The sequence below is a fragment of the Rhinoraja longicauda genome, chromosome 22, assembly GCF_053455715.1.
Source record: "Rhinoraja longicauda isolate Sanriku21f chromosome 22, sRhiLon1.1, whole genome shotgun sequence".
NCBI lineage: Eukaryota > Metazoa > Chordata > Chondrichthyes > Rajiformes > Arhynchobatidae > Rhinoraja > Rhinoraja longicauda.
In genome coordinates, this window is record NC_135974.1 from 27,512,684 (window position 1) to 27,534,167 (window position 21,484).

General features: G+C 42.3%; 1 protein-coding gene across 1 annotated transcript in view; it reads left to right on the forward strand.

Moving 5' to 3' along the window:
• The first annotated feature begins 1,015 nt into the window (after positions 1-1,015).
• Positions 1,016-21,484, forward strand: part of dpm1 (dolichyl-phosphate mannosyltransferase subunit 1, catalytic) — a 54,555-nt gene continuing 34,086 nt past the window's right edge. Inside the window, exon 1 of the mRNA XM_078418997.1 lies at positions 1,016-1,308. Coding sequence (XP_078275123.1) covers positions 1,181-1,308 — 128 coding nt within the window. The 5' untranslated portion in view covers positions 1,016-1,180. The remainder of the gene's footprint in view (positions 1,309-21,484) is intronic.

Sequence of the window (21,484 nt, forward strand, 5' to 3'; positions counted from 1 at the left end):
CATTTAAGGTGCACATGCAAATTAAACAGAAGGGCTGCTGGGGAAATGGAGACTAATGAGGAGCATAGATATCAGTACAGGCTGGTTAGAGACAATAGCCTGCTTCTGTGTTTAAATTTTATGCTCATTCAAGAATGTTACCTTTCCTTTCAATCCTATTTTACACTCGGAGCTAATGGATATCTGGTTACCACATACTGTTGACAGGAACTCTTGTTACTTTAAGCATCCCTCACCATAGAATACCATTGTCATTGGTGCAGGACTCTCAAAGGAAAATGCACAAGGAACTAACTGCACGTGCTGGAACCTTGATCAAAAGCATATTTTATTGTCAATTCAAGGCTGATCCTGTACATAAAGCTGGTTTTCCTGCTGGAAACTGTTGAGGCTTGCCTTAACGTGTCATGTCAAGGCAGGCCTGAGTTTACAATAGTAGAAGCAAGGAACTGTAAATGCTGTTTTACATTTTTTTTTAAACCACAAAATGCTGGGGTAACTCAGCGGGTCAGGCAGTATCTCTGGAAAGAAGGAATGGGTAATGTTTTGGGTCGAGGCCCTTCTTCAGACTCAGAGTCAGGGGAGAGGGAGTCGAGAGAAATGGAAGGGGAAGGTGTGAAAACGACGGATCAAAGCCGGCGCTGCTCAAGGAAATATAGAATGATTCGTTGTTGGCCGAGGGGAAAGTGACAACGAGGCATACAATCAGTAAAATGAGTGTAAGAAAATAACTGCAGATGCTGGTACAAATCGAAGGTATTTATTCACAAAATGCTGGAGTAACTCAGCAGGTCAGGCAGCATCTCAGGAGAGAAGGAATGGGTGACGTTTCGGGTCGAGACTCTTCTTCAGACTGAATAAATACGTTCAATCAGTAAAATTGATCAGGACAGTGAAACTAATCAGGAGAGTGAGGTTGAAGTTAGAGAAAACAATGTTCATACCGCCTGGGGTGTAAGCTGCCCAAGCGAAATATGAGGCCCTGTCCCTCCAATCTGAATTTGGCCTCACTCTGACAGGCAGGTGACATTGTGTGTTTGGGAGCCTTCTTGAGTTGACAAGGTTGGATTTGTAGAAGCTCAGACATTAGCAGCCAGGCGGACGGAACACTTCACTGGAGCAGCTGCAGCTGGAGGGTTTGTTTTGGGTGAAGCACCAGCTTCCTGTCGGATCCTCCAACATGGCAAGTGGAGAGGGCGCCGTGAAGCAGGGAGCGGGCGACAAGTACTCGGTGCTGCTGCCCACCTACAACGAGAGGGACAACCTGCCCCTCATCGTCTGGCTGCTGATCCGATACTTCGATGAAAGGTACCGGGGCTGAGCTGTGAGCAGCGGGATCCGGGGGGGGAATAGGCCGGGGCTGCGGGCCGGTGCTGCTCTGACAGGCTGCGGGGAGCCCGTCTGCGGCCTGGGGAAGGGGAAGGGGCAAGGGGAAGGGCGCTGGGTTAGGGGGAAGGGGTAAGGGGAAGGGGGAAGGGGTAAGGGGAAGGGGGGCTGAGGAAGGGCCTGTAGAAGGGGGGCTGGGGAAGGGGGGATGGGGAAGGGGGGATGGGGGGCTGGGGATGGGGGGCTGGGGAAGGCCCTGTAGAAGGGGGGCTGGGGATGGGGGGCTGAGGAAGGGCCTGTAGAAGGGGGGCTGGGGATGGGGGGCTGAGGAAGGGCCTGTAGAAGGGGGGCTGGGGATGGGGGGCTGAGGAAGGGCCTGTAGAAGGGGGGCTGGGGATGGGGGGCTGGGGAAGGGCCTGTGGATTGGGGGCTGGGGAAGGGAGGCTGAGGAAGGGCCTGTAGAAGGGGGGCTGGGGAAGGGCCTGTGGATTGGGGGCTGGGGATGGGGGGCTGGGGATGGGGGCTGGGGATGGGGGGAAGGGGCCCGGGGAAGGGCCTTGGGCTGGGGCTGGGGATGGGGGGCTGGGGATGGGGGGCTGGGGATGGGGGGCTGGGGCTGGGGAAGGGCCTGTGGAAGGGGGGCTGGGGATGGGGGGCTGAGGAAGGGCCTGTGGAAGGGGGGCTGGGGATGGGGGGCTGGGGAAGGGCCTGTGGAAGGGAGGCTGGGGATGGGGGGCTGGGAAAGGGGCACGGGGAAGGGCCTTGGGTTGGGGCCGCAGATCCGCCCCTCAAGCTGGGCCGACATCGGAGCTGGAGGGCTGAGAGGATACCGGAGGCAAATGGAGCCTCACAACTTCTGCTGGTAGAGAGAGAGGAGACCATCACTGCTCCCTCTGAAGAAAGGTCTCGACTCGAACCTTCACCCATTCTTTTTTCTCTCCAGAGATGCTGCCTGTCCCGCTGAGTTACTCCAGCATTTTGTGTCTTTCTTCGGTGTAAACCAGCATCTGCAGTTCACATCACTGCTCCCTCACTGACTAGACACAAGCAACTGCACACCCTGAAATCTTGAGCATAAAGCACAAAGTTCTGGAGAAACACAGTGGGCCAGTATCTGAGTCTCAAGAAGGGTCCCAACTCGAAACTTCCCGTATCCATATTCTGTTTCTGTTTTCTACTGCACAACCCCCAACAGCTGGGCTATCCCGTGCAAATTCTCCAGAGATGCTCACTCAAAAAAACTGCCACCCTCCTACCCTTCAAACACCACAATAACTGGTACCAAAATGGGCAGGAGGCTGATAGTTACAATCCTTTGATCAAGATTTTTTCCAGCATGTCCCATCCAAAACAAATGAATAATTTCCCCTTTAAGTTGTTGGCTGCCAAATCATTGCACTTCTTGTGGGATCTTGTAATTGTCAAGTCAGCGAAGTAATAGCCAAGGGTGAAAATATCATCTGCAGGGATGATCAACGACAGTATCACTGATTTTTAGTTATGACTCGAGCAGTTTGATTTTTAGAATCTTGCAGGATAAATGTCTACTTTATGTAGACAGCGAACATTTATTGTCAATGCCAAATAGGCTGTTTCAGGAGGCGATTAAGAGTCAATCATGTTGAAAAGTCTGAAGTTGCAAATGTTGATAGATCTGATAAGAACGTGTTCCCAAATATCAATCCAATCTGGATCATACAATTTACTTTCTCCTGCAATTGTAATTTAATTGTAACAGAGCTCTTTCTTCCTTTAAGGACGCTCCTTAAAACCAGTCACTTTAACCACGATTTTGTGCACAAATTTTCAAATCTACATTAAGCTTTAATGATCTTCCTGTTAAAGGTGCATAAACGTTGTTACTAATGAACTTTCTATTCCGCTCCATACCTCAAAAACCTGTGTAATATTACCATGGGATAGGTGGATGCCATTTACCCCTCAGGCTAGGGATCAGAGTTGACCATTCATGCTATTCTCATAATCAGCATAATGAAGGTTCACTTAGTCACTCCCAGACCACAGATGCTGGAACCTTGATCAAAAAAACACTTAAGTGCTGGAGTAACTCAATGAACACAGAACATAGAACAGTACAGCACAAGAACAGGCCCTTTGTTCTACAATGTAAATGTCGAACATTATGCCAGGACTATCTCCTGTCTTCCTGCATATAATCTATATATCCCTCCATTTCCTGAATATCCATATGCCTATCCAAAAGCCTTTTAAATGCCAATATCATATCTGCCTCAACCATCAGCTGTGACAGTGAGTTCCAGGCACTCATAACCCTCTGTTTAAAAAAAAACATTACCCCCGCACATCTTTAAACGTTGCCCATTTCATCTTAAACTATGTCCTCTAGTATTTGATTTTTCCATCCAGTGTCCTAGGCATCGAGGATGTCTTGCTTCTACTCCAGTTTTTTGAGATGGTAAATGGGACCAGTGCTAACTACTGACGTTTTCAAGGATAGGGCAAGAGGTGGATAATGAATAGGGCAGGACAGGTGAGTTTATGAGGGAGTGCGTTTTTTACCAAAGCTTATATAAAACTTTGTGTTCCTAATGCATGGCCTCAACATTCTCAATACCACCCCGAATGCTCCTTTTAAAAATTTTGAGTGATCATGGACCTGGGGTTCCAAGGAGTCCGTGGGGATGGTGAACTTCCTCAAGGAGTTATTCCTCACGAACATATTCACGAATATTCCTCACGAATATTTCTTTTTGTCCATGAGTAATCTAGTACGACAGAGTTGGGAATAACCTGGGTCTATTTTGGGAGTCTGCACAATGTAGCATATTGTATTTTCCAGCTTCCATAGTATCAGTTTTTTAGATAGACCCCAAAAATTATTTAACGGGAATGTTAATGAAAATTTGAGAATTTTAAACATCATTGAAACTATATGTGCACATGGCATAGAAACATAGAAAATAGGTGCAGGAGGAGGCCATTTGGCCCTTCGACCCAGCACCGCATGTATTGTGATTTTCTTCAAAAATATATTCTCCCTGTTCTTTGATCCTTGCCTTTCATCCCTCCAGCCTCTGCATCAAACCCATCATTCTTTGACATTTCTGCTATCTTCAACGTGATCTGACCACCAGACACAGCTTCCCATCTCCACCCCTTTCCGATTTCCACATAGACCACCCCCACTGCAACTCCCTGCTTTATTCATCCCTTTCCACCCAAACTGCCTCTCCCCTCCTCAGGTACCTTCCCATGCAACTGCAGGAGATGTAACACCTGTCATCTTTGTCCTCCTGATGTAACCTCCTTCAATCGGTGAAATGAAGTGTAGACTAGGCGACTGTTTTGCCTCGTGCTTGGTCTACAAAGGCCAGTTGCTAACCATTTTAACTCCACTTCCCCTTCCCATACCGACTGTTTTGTTCTGGGCCTCCATTGTCAGAATTACAGCACACGCAAATTGGAGGAATAGCCCTTCATATTCCGCTTGGGCGGCTTACAAATCGATTGTATGAATATTGCATTCTCCAATTTTATGTAAACCCACTCTTCCCCTCTCTCTTTCCTATATACCCCCCATCCCCACCACCGGTGCACACCCATTTCTCCCACTAGCTCGCCCCTCTTCCTCCCACCCATGTCCCATCCCGTCCACCTCCATCCCTCCGTCTGGCTTTACATTTCACTTCTCTTCTCTCCTTAACTGACACCCTTTTGTCTTATTTCTATTTCTAGCTATTGTCTTCCTATCTTCCATTCACACCTCTCTCTCAAGTGTCCACCTACCTCTTGCTTGGCTTTATCCTGCCCCCACCTCTATTTCAGGTTTCCTCCCTCTATTCTAATCAGTCTGAGTACCAAAATGTCACCCATACATTCCCTCCATAGAAGCTGCTGACTTGCTGAGTTACTCCAGCAATTTATGTTTTGTTCAAATTTCCAGCATCAGATCCTTGTGTTTCCCTTTTTCTTTATATCTTTATAGTATCGTCTTTCCAAATATGTTTTGACTAAATGCAGTATTTTAAGCTGAGAATAAAATATTTTTCTTATCCCCATAAATATGTAGCAACCGAGCATTGGGAAATTTTCTTCCATATTAGAAGTATTCCAAGGATTCAGTGTTAATTAGTTAATTATAACCGTGCCTCTGAAATAGAAAATTATGGGCTTATGTCCTAGTTTATGAGTTGAGCATGTCATGTAGACGGTATGGTATTGATGAAGGCATACATTGTTTTAAGAGAAGTTTTCTGGATGAAATATTAAACCGAGGCTTAATCTACTGTTGTAGAAACAAAGAACAGCTGATGCAGGTAATATACAAAAGGACACAAAGTGCTGGAGTAATGCAGCAGGTCAGGCAGCATCTCTGGAGAATGTGGATAGGTGACGTAAAGGTCGACACCCTTCTTCAGACTACTACTTATCTACTTATTCTATTGGTTCATGATGAATGTTAAAGATCTTTTGGCACGATTTCAAAAGCATCACGGAATTCATTCATTGCCCTGAGCAATACATTTCCCTCTTGAATATCGCAAGGACAGATTAACTGATTCAATTTCTTATTGCTATTTATGGGATTTTGATGTACAACAGTGGTCCCATAAGTCAGAATGAAGGGTCCTCCTGGAATTATTGACACATTTCGAGGTACCCTTGCTGTACTGTGTGAAGGATATTAACATGGAAGACAATTATAATGATTTCAGTACGATTTGTTCATAAAATACAACATAGATATGAATATAGGAAAAAAAAGACATTTAACTGCACTAAGTATGAGACGTGCCTAATTCAAGAACTGGCCAGTCTCTGTGATAGAGAAATCAGATAATTTTGGAGATAACTTAAGGTTCCCAGATCCCAGTTTACATATTTGCCCACACTAATAAACATATTTCTCAAAGGAATTCAATATATCATGTATTTGATACCATCAAAAACATCATTAAGGAAAATGTATTTTAAATCATTTTAAAGGATTGGTAAAAATTCAGTAGACACTGCATTGGAGCTGTACCTTTGTGTGCTTGTGTAAAACTGCTTCTTTAATATAAGATATTCAAATTATTTTTCCAGTGAGGTTGCTTACATCTGGATTTTATTTTTCCCCTGTCTCCCCTTATTAAAAATTGCCACTTTCTCAAGTGTTGAATGTCAATAATGTGTTTTGAACATGCAAATCTCATTTCAGAGAAGCAACTGGGTTTGGTTTTATTTTTTATAAATTCCAGTGGTTCATCTTTATGATTGAAATTGCATTTGCACTGTAGTTACATCAGTCACTTCTTCCCAGAATGTAGAATGAAAAAAAAATCTATGAAATAAGTTATTAAATATTTTCTTGTACTATTTCGTTTCCCATGGAATTGTTTGTCGTAAGTTGGAGAATACACTATTTTATATCATCACTACTTATGACGTGTTTTGTATTATTTTAACTGTGTTGAAATGATCTAATCCTTTTATAACCACATAAACTAACAGGAATACATAGACACGATCTGAGATTAATTACATGCTAATTGGTGTTGGTTTGGCTTTTGGTTCAGTGGAATTTGCAATGAGTGTGTTTCTAAAGATCATAAGTAGATTTCTTTTTACAACATTATTTAATTCAATGCAGATTTAAATTCAACGTTTTTCCACAGCTTAGTTTGGAGATACAGCGTGGAAACAGGCCCTTCCATGCCGAGTCCATGCCGACAACAACCACTCTGTACACATTCATACTACTACCCCATACGTACTATCCTACACACTAGGGACAATTTACAGAAGCCATTTAGCCTACAACCCACACGTCTTCGGGATGTGGGAGGAACCCTGAGCAGCTGGAGAAAACCCATGCGGTCACAGGGAGAACATGCAATCTCTGTACGGACAGCACCCGTTGTCACGATCGAACCTGGGTCTCTGGCACTGTAAGGCAGCAACTCTGCCACTGCGCCACTGTGCCGCCTCATCCTTCCTCCAGCACACAATCCCATGCTGCTGACATTGATCCAGGCACCTATTACTTAAGAAGTATGCAAAATTCATTTCCATGACTATGTGAACGTGATCCTGGCATTTTTACTTTTGGTTCCTCCAGTCGAAGATAGACTACTTTGTTGTGCAACAACAGCTTGCAAAAAAACAATAGCAATGCTAAATACTGCAGCAATGGAACCCACATATATGTATAATGAAATTAACAGATGTTGCTGATCATAAACATTACAATTTCATCATTCTATACAATAAAGGGACTGTGAAAATCACATGCTTGGAAGTGCTAGTGCTGTGGAATAGCAATAGAGTTACTGAGTATTAGAGTCAGAGAGTTGTACAACATAAAGTCTCGATGCCAAACCTCTTGCCAATTTACATAAATCCCACTCGCCTGCATTATGATTGTTTCAGATATTAACCCCTCTTTGTGTAAAAATAAACGTATCTCTCGAATCCCCTTTAAAACTCCCATCTCTCCTCAAGCCATCCGATTTAAAACTCCTACCTGTATCCTTCGGCTTATGTCCTTTTCTTTTTGATACCATTCCATGGGGGAGAAAATTGACTATTACCTCATTAATGCCTTCATTATCTTGTATACCTCCATGAAGCTAACTCTCAACTAACTTTGCTTCAGGGAAATCAACCACATCTAATCTATCTCTCCTCAAAACCAAAGTCTTGTAATGAAGGCAACATCCTGGTAAATCTCCTCTGCTATCTCTACAGTACAATCACATCCTTCCTATAGTGTGGCAACCAGAACTTCTCACAATACTCCCAAGTGCAGCGTAACCAGTATTTAGTAACATTGCAATATAACATCACAAATTTTACATTCTATGACTCGACCTCTGAAGGCAATTTGTCATATGCTGCCTTCATCATCCTAATTAAATCCTTTCTTTTGAATCATCTGTAGCCCACAACCCCTCATCTGGTTTAAAACAACTTGTGTAGTGAGTATGATTGCTAGAAAGGTTTTAAGTATGGAACAGCTTCATTTCTGTAAACACTGTGATACTACGCATATAAAATAGGACAAAGTGTTGCCCAAAGCTAGTGGAACTTTTGCCTCATAGCTTCAGCGAGTTGAGTTCAATCATGACCACCGGTGCTGTCTGCATGGAGTTTGCACGTTCTCCCTGCGAACATGTGGATCTCATCTGGATGCTCTGGTTACCTCAAATTTACATAAATCCCACACGTAGTTTGCTTGGTTAGTTGGCCATTATGTCCCGAGTATGTACGTGAGCAGTAGAATCTGGTAGGATTATTAGGGAATATGAGGAGAATAAAATGGTTACTTGGAAAAAAAACACTTGGGCTGCATCTGCAATAAAATCAAAATTGGTACAGTCAATCACCAACTAGTTTAAATCAACTAGTCCATTCTCCACATTGTTTTTTTGTTTCTTCATTTTCCGGCACATACAGTTTCTGCTCAGTTCTGCCCGACCTTTACTTTACTGGCCTTTTTGACCACTAATACATCAGTGAAATGCACACCCGATAAACAAATGAGATTAGTTATTTTGAATGCCACATGTGGCATTCTTAAAACAGAATGAATGAGAATGTAAATTACACATGGTTGACGTTTATTGCTGGCATGGAGTTTTATTAATGGTCGGGGGCAATAAAAAATAAAAAAAGTAATCGTCGAAGTAGATCTTTGAGAGTGTAGATCCAGTTTTTATCAATTATTAAATATGTGTGTGCTGCATATGGAATAGTATTTTAATCCTTGATTTTCCATTTTTGGATGTTGGAAAATTTTCCATAGCTACAAACTGGCTTTGTTTTGATGACAACTTCCTAGTAATTAGGTTGATTAATGCCCGTGCCTAATGTCGCCAAAGAAGTAGTTTAGACACCATTTTTCTCTGGGAACATTGTTGCAGATAGATAAGGTGTTGACAAAAATATTTTGATTTATCATATTTTGCTGGGGGTATGAGGGAAAATCTAAAATACCGTTGTGACAATTTCTAATCCTTTTTTTCACATCGGTTCGCTATCTTTAACTAAAGCAAAGCATTTCCTGCATAGATGGAACACAACTATGCTGGTGGCCAACAGCCAATACATTGTTGTATAATAAAAGTGCCAGGCATTGGTTGTTGTGTTGCTATGGGCCCCAACATAGCAACCACTTACAGTATACACATCTCCAGATGTGGTAAAGCTGAATAAATAAGCTCTAAATCTGTTTTTTAAAAAGCTCAAACGGCATACAGGGTAAAACCATGAATCAATTTCATCAGATATAAGTTTGTTTTCTTCTTCTTCAAGAAAAAATCCCCTCTTTGGTTGTGAACTGTATTCAAATCTGGAAACATTTATTAAACGTTTTAAAATCACATCTGATAATCCATCGAAGTTGTATTTTTTTTAAAGTAAGTGCTTCTAAAAATAGTAGTTAGAATATTATTGAAGCCAACTTAATGAAATTGACTGATCTAAAGTTCTGCATAATGGAATGAAATTCCTTTATGGGCATCTATTGCCTGGAACCAGTGTTCTCTCCTCTGATGGAGCAGAACTTGTACATAGAGCAAAACTCCCACATCATCTCACACCTTCAGGAGACCATTCAGCTTTTTAAAAACTCATTCAGGTTGTGAGCATTGCTTGCGGGGTGCTTATTGCCTATTCGTGTAAGGTATGTGAAGCCAGTGGGAACCTCCTAATGAGGTCCATTGCAGACTGTACAGATGGTTAAACGTGAAACACAAGGAGGTCAAAGTATCTAGTTAATTCATAGTTTCTGTTCATACTGGCCCTCCACACCTCAGACATTTGTCAAATAATATGATATATGAACCATATGGTATGATATTATACTACACGTCACCTGTTTTAAGAAAAGCATAAACTGATCCAACATATGAAATTAACCAAATTGTATTTTTTATATTTTTGTGATATTAACAGCAGTATCAATTCTATTTATTTTGAATTTACAGATTTAACAAATATTGCTAGACTATGACCCGTTGTAGATTTAGTAAAGTTGGCGCATCTAAACCCTTATTAGAAATATTACATGTTGGCTCTTCTTGTACAATTATAGGATCCAAGTTAGGAACATCATTGATCTCATGCATAGTTAACATTTATCATCTTCGGTATTCTGCTGGGCATCATGCTCTAGAATCAAGGAGTCCATATGAACTATTCTGAATCTCTCTCCGATGTTTATGAGATTACTAGACCAAGTGGACCCGTTGGGCCCAAACCTCTCCTGCATTGGTGCAGCACCCATTCCCCCTCTCCTTCCCTCCCCTTCCCCCTCCCCTCTCCACCCCCTCCCCTCTCATCCCCCCTCTTTCCCCCTCCCCTATCTCTCCATCCCCCCCCACGCCTCGAGGCCTGGACAGCTGCCGATGCCGCTGGACTCTGGGCGGCGCAGGGAAGGAGCTGAGCCGGCTGGGGAGTGGAGGGGGTACAGGGGAGCCGAGGGCAGGCCCAGCAACGGGCCCAGGCCTCGGCCACCTCCACCAATGGCCGGCCTCACCGCCGCTGCTGCTGCCTTTCCCCCTGGCCCACCTCAGGCCCAGGCCCAGGCTCCAGCTGCTTCCCCTGGCACCAGGCCTGGCTCTCCCGCCGCTTCGGAGCCGGCAAAACCGCCCCCAAGAGACAGGGGGCCGAGCCCTGCTCCTACCCGAGATCAACGGGCCCCAACTGTGCAGGCGCGGACGCGTTTGTTCTGCGCACGCGCGGATGCGGTGGTCATCTTACATAAGTACCAGATCAACGGCGCCCCAACTGCGCATGCGTGGTTTTTAAAACTTTAAAATGAGAATAACTTTTAAAATATAACACCAATTTCAATGAAACCTCTTCTATAGGACCACGGGACGACGGTGAGTAAGGTCGGCCTAAAATTGTCATGCTATCATGTACCGTTTTGGCTGTAGTTCAGGAACAAGCAAACAATATAGGGCCAATAGATCGGTGGATGACGCAGTCAATCTAGGCCTGCACTTCATCCTCCAGCACCTAGACCACAAGGGGACCTATGCCAGGATTCTGTTTGTGGACTTTAGCTCTGCTTTTAACACCATTGTGTCAGAGCTACTACACTACAAACTCTCCCAGCTGACTGTGCCTGAACCCCTCTGTCAGTGGATCATCAACTTCCTGACGGACAGGAAGCAGCATGTGAAGCTGGGAAAGCACATCTCGGACCCGCAGACCCTCAGCATAGGAGCACCACAAGGCTGCGTACTCTCGCCTCTCCTTTACTCTCTCTACACCAACTACTGCACCTCCACAGACTCCTCTGTCAAGCTCCTCAAGTTTGCAGATGACACTACCCTGATTGGACTGATCCAGGATGGGGAGGAATCTGCCTACAGAGGGGAAGTGACACAGCTGGCATCCTGGTGCCATCGCAACAACCTGGAGCTCAATGCTCTCAAGACAGTGGAACTAATTGTAGACTTTAGAAGAGATCTCCCTCCACTCACCATCAACAACACCATAGTCACATCTGTGGAGTCATTTAAGTTCCTTGGAGCCATCATCTCCAGGGACCTTAAATGGGGGGGCTACCAACGACTCCTCAGTCAAAAAAGCCCAACAGAGCATGTACTTCCTGCGGCAACTGAAGAAACAAAATCTGCCACAGGCAATGATGGTCCAATTCTATACTGCTATCATTGAGTCCGTCCTCACCTTCTCCATCATGGTCTGGTTTGGCTCAGCCACCAAGCACAACATCCGGAGGATGCAATGGATCGTTCGCACAGCTGAGAAGATTGTTGGCTGCAACCTTCCCTCCATTGACGAACTGTACACTGCAAGGGAAAGGAAGCGAGCGGGTAAGATTATCTCTGACCCCTCTCACCCTGGCCACAAACTCTGAGAAGCACTTCCCTCTGGAAGGCGACTCCAGACTGTCAAAGCAGCCACAGCCAGACATAAAAACAGCTTTTTTCCACGAGTGATAGTTCTACTCAATAACCAAAGTCTGTAGTCCCTTTTTTGCTCTGGTTTATTTTCACCCACATGTTTAGACCGTAATGTTATATCCTTATTGTTTTGATGTGGTTATGCTTTATTCTTAATTGTTAACTGTATGTTTGTGTTGACATTTGTGAGTGGAGCACCAAGGCACATTCCTTGTATATGCATACTTGGCCAATAAACTTATTCATTCATTCATTCAAACGAGAATTTTAGTACATAGATTCTTAGAACCATTTACCTCCACTATTTCCCCAATACGCCATCTTCTCATCTCTAACCCAATGGAAAGTTTCGGCTCCAGAACATTTGTGCAAACTGAACAGCTTCTCCTTGCAGTTATCCATTGATGCTTATTCTGTTTTAACTTTCTTATTCCAGTTGGACTGAATGAGATTTGACCAGGCTCCGAGTTCATGCATCAGTTTTTCCAGTGCAGTGTATGCTGTTGTGGATTGTGTTGTTGATCTCTAGCTTAGAAAAATTATTTCCATGACCTGTTTCTGCAATGTCTCCTTTTAACATGTAAACTGACCATTTTGCTTCCTCACTGAACATGGGCGGTAAGAAGAATTGAAGCAATGTTTTAGTCCTTGCTGTTCACATGATGCAATCTCTTACAAAGATAGCTCTGACCTCCTCTATCATTCATTCTGTGATGAGTCATTATTCCACAATGTTGATTTCCCTCACGTTGAATAGCTGGTGATTAATATAAAAAGCCACCCAACTATTTTCAGTTTTTTGTGCAGGTTAGAATGATCTTGTAGCCCATTTATGCAGCTGGACTGATGCTTTATGAAATTATGTTGTTCAATAACACTGACCAGTTCCTAAATCTTTTGCCACTACATATTTATATGTATTTAATATGCCAAATCTTCTGCATGGAATTCTTCCATAACCTTTCTTTTTGGTTCCTTTAATATTATTACCCTTTGTCTCCATTTTGTTTCCATGGTGGGTGGACAGTTCACAGAGTCTTCATCTTCATTCCAACATGTTATAGAGCCATACAACATGGAAATAGATCCTATGCTTCTTGAGTAACTCAGCAGGTCAGGCAGCATCTCTGGAGAGAAGGAATGGGTGATGTTTTGGGTCGAGATCCTTCAGACTGAAGGGTCACCCATTCCTTCTCTCCAGAGATGCTGCCTGACCCGCTGAGTTACTCCAGCATTTTGTGTCTACCTTCGATTTAAACCGGCATCTGCAGTTCTTTCCTACACACTATGCTCCTCGAGTATGTGTTCCCTCTCAACATCCAGTTGCACTGATGTTGTATAATTCTCACATTCCCTTCAATGCCCACCAGATTATACCTTCGTCATCACATTCACCAACATACTATGGGCAATTTACAATGGCCAATTAACCCACCAATCCATAATTTTTTGAAATGTGGGTGGAAACAGAGCGCCTGGAGGAAACTCACACGATCATTAGGGGAACATGTAAATTCCAGACAGACAGCACTGGAGGTCAGGATTGAACTCAAGTTGTTGGAGTGATGAGTGAACAGTTCTATGTTGTGACACTAGACCACCTTTATATCTGAATATGTTCTCCATGTAATATATGTGCTCATATATACTTGGCTTAAAATTAGGTTGATTTTGCTAAGTAAGCTATTTCCATTGCTATGACATTCTATCAACTAAATTGTAAATTTCTGCATTAGATAGTCTTGGCAAACTGTATACTATGTTTTATTCGGATGTTCTGCGTTCAAGGTCAAAATCTTATTGAAACAGGAGGATGGAATGTACCTGTATTCATTTTGTTTATTGTGGGAATAGCAGTATTCAGTCCCAGAATGGTCAACAAATGTTAATAGTTTGTAAGTAGTATGTATGCTCTTCATAATAAGAAATTGTACAGTCTTGTAACTCAGAATATAATTACCGACATCTCTCTTGAGTGTAGATTTTTCTTTTTTTGGTCAGCATTGTGATTTGTAAACAATCGGTTTCTCATGAGCTAGAAACATTGCAAGCAAGTTTTAGTGCAGAGTTAATGTAATCTCCCAAAAAAGGATTCACTGCTAAGGCTTTTCTTTTCCCTGAGGTTTCAATCATGAGGTACTGGTCTCAATTTACAATGGATGGATTTGGCATTTGGCTTAACGTTCATAGAGCTTGGTGTTCTTTAATACCTGTGTCAAACAGATCTTCACATGTTCTAGAAGCGACTATAAGCATTGTTATGAAGCATTCACACTAAATATGTTTTGCCAATCCATCCGCAACTCTCTCAGCCAATCTTTTCTTTGCAGGGTTGGCCTGTTCACATGATCAGCCACCATGATTTGGATTCCCAACAGCTCTTCAATTTCAGTGCAGATCTGATCTTTTTTTTTTACACTTTCCCCTGACCCCCATCTCTTTGGCCAGTTCTACCCCCTTGTTCTACATTCACTATCCCCACGAATCTTCCCCTCCCTGACCACGAGTGACTGTTCCTCAGCAGAGGCCTCGGGTTTGTCTTCCTCCACACCCATCTAAGTGAATTCTGAGTGTGACACAACATTGAACTTTTCTTTCACTGTCCCCACCTTTGTGCACATTCTTTTGGTCAGGAGTCTTCACTTCAAATTGTGAATCCTTCCCTTGCCAGGATTTCCGATGTCTCTGGCCTTTTATCTTCTCTAGATCCAGTCATTGCAGACCACTGATACCTAGAAACATAGAAACAGAAAATAGGTGCAGGAGGAGGCCATTTGGCCCTTCGAGCCAGCACCGCCATTCATTGTGATCAAGGCTGATCATCCACAATCAGTAACCTGTGCCTGCCTTCTCCCCATATCCCTTGATTCCACTAGCCCCTAGAGCTCTATCTGTCTTTCTTTTAAATTCATCCAGTGAATTGGCCTCCACTGCCTTCGTGGCAGAGAATTCCACAAATTCACAACTCTGGGTGAAAAAAATGATTCCCACCTCAGTTTTAAATGGACTCCCCTTTCTTCTTAGACTGTGTCCCCTGGTTCTGGACTCCCCCAACATTGGGAACATTTTTCCTTGTATAATTTTATACGTCTCTATAAGATCCCCTCTCGTCCTTCTAAACTCCAGTGAATACAAACCTAGTCTTTCCAATCTTTCGGCATATGACAGTCCCTCCATCCCAGGGATTAACCTCGTGAACCTATGCTGCACTGGCTCAATAGCAAGGACGTCCTTCCTCAAATTAGGAGACCAAAACTGCACACAATACTCCAGATGTCTCACCAGGGCCCTGGTGAGACCACATAATGACATTGTTATTTTTTCTATATCCTTTACTTGCTCTAACATTCTGTCTTCTGAGCGCAACAGTCTATTTATGTAGAACTAAATCAATATCGTCATCAAACTCACAGAGAAGGGTGGTGCTTGTTGTGGTATGGTGAGCTGACACCTATGTTGCAGACACCAAATGTCAACCCACCAAAACTTACTTTCTCACACCTCCCTCTGCACTAATGACCCTATCACTGAATGTCTGGCTATTGTCTACCAGCTGGTTGCAAATTTCATTTCCTCAAGAGATCTTCCATCCAAAGCTTTCAGTGTTGCAATCTCCCAGTTCCGCACAGCTGCTCGTATCTCCTGCCCAAATTTTTTTTCTTGCTATTTTAATATCATCCTATCTGCCAGGAACTGTCACTTCCTCTATTACCTGTGGCGGTCAAGCTTTGGCAACTTACAATTACCTGGTCTCAATCGACTCAACTTTACTATCAACATACAATTCCTTTATACCTGCTTCCCACACTAGAATGCACTGAAATTGAAATGCTGGGAATTTCCCCCCCAAATTTTTTTCAAATTATTTAGTTGCTGATTATCTCTATTGGCCTCCTAATTGTGTTGTACAACTTGCAACTTTCCAGACTTATTCTATTCATTCTGTTAGAATTATTCCATTTACATCATATTAACATACATAAGACACAAGGACCTCAAACAGGTTATGCTTAGTTTATTCATAGATTCTATTCAGGTTGTCTCGGTGCTTGGTAGTACATGCCATGATGGGTTTAGACATCAATTTGAATCGGATATATCCATGACCGAGAAGTCTCAGATGTTGGCTAAAAGCTAAACATCCAAGGATACACATCTTATCGAAAAGACAGGCAAGTGGGCAGAGGAGGTAGGGTGGCTCTATGGTAAGGAACAAAATCCAATCCTTAGCATGAAAAGATAGGATCAGAAGATTTACAATCTTTTGTGGAGTTGAGGATAACAAGACCTCGATGGGAGTTATATACAGGCCTCTGAATAGCAGCCAGGATGTAGGGTGCTAATTACATCAGGAGATAGAAATGGAATGTAAGAAAGAAATGTTACAGTGGTCATGGGGGATTTCAATATGCAAGTAGACTGGGAAAATCGGGTTGGTACTGGATCCCAAGAGAACAATTTTATAGAATGTCTACGAGATAGCTTTTTCGAGCAGCTCGTGATCGAATCCATTAGGGAAAAGGCAATTCTGGATTTGGTGTTGGGTAATGAATCAGATTCGATTAGGGAGCTTAAGGTGAAGGAACCCCCAGGAAGCAGTGATCATAATATGATAAATTCATTAACAAGAAGAAGCTGAAATCGGATGTATAGGTATTACTGTTGAATAAAGGTAACTATGGAGGCATGAGGGAGGAATTGCATGTTAATTGAAAGGATCCGGAACAACCTGATTTAGGTGAAAGCTGAACTTTGTTTCCTTCATCGTCTTGAATTCTCAGTCCTACTTCCATTGGTATCCTTCCTTCCTTCCTTCCATAAGTCAGTGATGGTGACAGAGCTTGTGATTGCCCTTGTGAGAGATCTTCAGCTGCTGCATGCAGCTGCTACAACTGCTGCAGGAATAAATCTGCAGTTCAAAAAGCTGTGTGCAGTGATTCTGCTTTCATTTTCTTTCTAACTAAATGGCTCAAGTAAGGCTGCAAAAGGTCCAAAGGAACCAGCAAGCCAGCATAGTGTATTGTGAATAATTCTGAACCAACTATTTTTTCCAGTTTTGGTTTGCACACTGATTCGCAATAGTTTCCATTGGATGTGGATATCACGTTAGCTTGGAAATGAGGTTTGACACATTTGCACATGAATCCCTAGCTTTCCAGTTGCTAATGCAGTGACCTTTCAGCCTTGTGATGCTACACAGCGACTCTTGTTAAAGAAGCACCTGTTTTCGTAGCATTTGTAAGTTTATCGTGGGAACGGGGTTGGTTGAACTCAAAATCAACCATGGTTCTGTTTATTCATTGTTTAATCCTATTCAAAATATTACAGCTACTTTTTCTTCCCCTCTCCTGAGCAATTTTCATCAATGAAACTTGTCGGAAGAGTAGGTTGGTAAGTGGTAAAGATGACTTCAGTGTAGTATAGGAAATACAGTCTCAGGCATTTTATAGTACAGTTTTTTTAAGGGAATAGCCATTTTCAAATATAAACTTGATTGCACAATGGTTTTTGAAGTATCCAATCCACAATACTAAAGCAGGCTCGCTTCTAAATTTATAAAGCAATTCATTTCTAATTTAAGGTCAAATTGAAATGCGCATTTTCCTGATTGAAAAATGCTGTTGGAACTTAGCAGTAATTCCATTTTTATTTTCCAAGTATATCGAGAGTGGGAAGGATGGAGAATTACATTTTTGTGTCATGGACTTTTTCATTTATCCAAATTGCTTCTCACTGTAATTTGACTATTTTCCCTCAATAGTATGTCAGATTTATTTTAAGCTACATTTTCTAAATTGCCTTCAGGAAGGGAGTCTGCCAATTTAAGGGTCTGAACATTATTCATGGAGTAATGTTCAAATATAGAAGGTGCATTCTTGAATTGGTTTGAATTTGAATTAAACAAATAATTTCAATTAACAAGTACAATGGCTAACATGTCTTATGTTGAAAGACTGGAGCAGCTAGGCTTATATACACTGGAATGTAGAAGGATGAGAGGGGATCTTATCGAAACATATAAGATTATTAAGGGGGTTAGAGGCAGGAAACATGTTCCCAATGTTGGGGGAGTCCAGAACCAGGGGCCACAGTTTAAGAATAAGGGGTAGGCCATTTAGAACAGAGGTGAGGGAAAACTTTTTCAGTCAGAGAGTTGTAAATCTTTGGAATTCACTGCCTCAGAAGGCAGTGGAGGCCAATTCTGAATGCATTCAAGAGAGAGCTAGATAGAGCTCTTAAGGATAGCGGAGTCAGGGGGTATGGGGAGAAGGCAGGAACGGGGTACTGATTGAGAATGATCAGCCGTGATCACATTGAATGGTGGTGCTGGCTCGAAGGGCCGAATGGCCTACTCCTGCACCTATTGTCTATTGTCTAAAGCGAAAGAAGAACAGATTATTAAATTTTAGGGTCTTAATTAAGCTGATGGCAGTTCAATTTCCAATCCTAGTTTATTGAACTATTTTACTAATAGGAGCTGAAAGTTATTTATTATTTTGAAATATGGTATTGGATCAATCAAGTCTTAATATTATCTCCTTTCCCAACAGTCCTCAATTAATGTTTTCTTGCTTAAAGTGCAATGCTGATTTTCAACAATTATTTGTCAATTTTATTCAACTAGAGTCATATTTGCACAACTGGAAAACAGTCTCTTTGGTCCAACTCATCCAGATTACTACTGAATGACTCGAGATTAGATTGACAATGTTAAATCGCTTTGTAAAAAAGATCAGTATAGTTCAAGATTTTTGGGGGCTGGATACTGAGAGATAGGCGGAATGTTTATTATATTTTCCATATGTCGTGGAAGTTGCTAAGAGGCCTCTTACAGAAATTATGAGTTTTGATTTGGTTACTTTGGAGAAGATGTGGAGACTAACCAGGAAGACAATCAGGATGGAGGACTTGAGAAGAGACTAAAAAATCTGGAATTGGATGGGCCAGACATGTCCAAGAGAAGATTTAACGGAGATGTTCAATTTATCAATGCTTGTAGCCGAGCAGTTGAGGAGAACCTTTCCACTGGTAGGAAGAATAATAGCCAGAGAGGACAAATGTAATTATTAGCAAAGGAAACTGGGGTTACACAGTGGAATTCCAATCTTAAAACTACTGTTTGAAAGGATGTTGGAAATAGAATCAACAGCCTTCTAAAAGGGAATAGACAGTTACCTTAAGAGGAATAATCTATAGGACTGGAAATAGGCATTATTATGGACATAACAATCTCCTCCAGCATTCCATTTGTGTATGATTCAATGTTTGTGGGGACTAACATCATTTTATATCAAATGTTTTCCAACGGCAAGGACATGGAGACATAAGGGACTACTTTTTACTGATCAAGCCTGATAGTATTTCTAACATTTTCTATCTTTGTTTAATACTCGGGTTCCTTTTCAGTTTTTAAAAAAGTGTATTTCAAAAAGTAATCACGAGGAATGCTGGTTTACAAAAAAAGACACAAAGTGCCGAGTAACTCAGCAGGTCAGGCAGTATCTCTGGAAGACATTGATAGGCGATGTTTCAGATCTGGACTCTTCTTCAGATATGGTGTGGATTTACAGCTACTTGTACCGAGAAAGCTCAGGTACAGGAAGGGTAAAAGTCTATGGTCAGGTGCAGAAAATCTGTTTATTTTGGTTTCCTGCTTGAACATCCACCAACCTTCAACCCAGATTTTCTTCCATTCATTTCTTCACGGCACCCCTCTGTCCCAACCTAATTTCCTTGCTTAAATGTAAAAGTTAAAATGCTAGTAATCTCACCAGAAATGCGATAAAAAGGTATTATTTTCATTACTAATATGATATCCATTGGGAGATTGCCAGGGACAAAGGAGGGGCCGTTAGTTGTATAAAAATAGCAGTGGCGCGTGGCAGATACTGACAGCATGGCACTTGCTTGAAGATCCATCCAGTAGTTCAGGAAATAAAGCTACAGGCAACGTAAATTGGCAATAGCTCAAAATTCTGGTTGTCATCACTGTTACATGGGAACAGGTTCAAGGATCTGACTCGTAGAACAGTAAAAGGCTCACTCGTCTGTTGAGTTACAAATCAGTTTTATTGGCAAGAGAGAGAATAAAAACAATACTTGTCTCGGTGAACGTGGGGTCCGTTTTACAGCAACGTTTTACAGCAGCACACCTCCCTCTCTCTCTCTGCCTCCGTCCGCGGCGCTGATCATGACTCAGCCTGTCGGTGAACCCCTCTTGTACATAAACTAACTTCTGGCTTATTGGCGCCTGCCTTTGTACAGGTAAGAAATCAGCCGTTGAAATAACCGTCAGTAAGTCCTGGCCAATACCGCTGCTCCCAAATTCAAACTATATCCAATGGCAGGGGACTGCATCCCAGCAAGCCCCCTCCCTTGGGAACAAAGCCCTATCAGCCACAGACTGGTGCGTAAAGCAATACACAGCACTACAGACTTGGTGCGCAAACCAATACACACCGCGCTACAGACTTGGCGTGCAATGGCAATACACACAGCACTGCCGGTTTGGGGTGCATAAGTTTAAACAGCGCTGTTGGCTTAGTGCATGGGGATTTAAACAAAGTACTGTTGGCTGCAGCGCTATGGGTTCTAAATATAGCGCTACCGGCCACAGCGCTATGGGCTTTAAACATAGCGCTATGGGCTTTAAACATAGTGCTATGGCCACAGAGCTACGGGTCACAGACTGTTCGGGCAAAATTCTCGTATAACGCATCACAACATAGTACAGTGATTTAAATTAGAAAATGCACTAATTGTTCATTATGTTATTTGCATGGTGTACCAATCTCCTACATCCATTGTGGTGTTTTAATGTGGTTTCCAAAACTATTCATGTTGCAGTGACCCAGGTTCAGTCTCAACATGAATAAAGAGGTGACACTTTTTCAGTAATATGCAGAATTCAAATATCTGTAAAAACATATAATGGTAAAAAGTCGAACACACATTAATTTAAGCATGCAAATTTGATCCCAATTCTCATTGTGAACTAATTTTATTTAGTGTAGTCATTAGTCGAATGATCAATAATACTGAATAATGGAATGTAAATTTGAAGTCATAGCTAAATTTTAAGTAATTGGCTAGGTTTTTGGTTGTAGTTTTGTTTTAAAAGGAATCAATCAGAGTTGTTGATTACCTAATTCCTGACTCTTTATACATTTCATAGAAGTCCAGATAAGCTCTTAATGTTAATAGCCTGCTTTGAGACTGTCAGACTTTCATTTCATAGTGTGAACCAAAATACAATA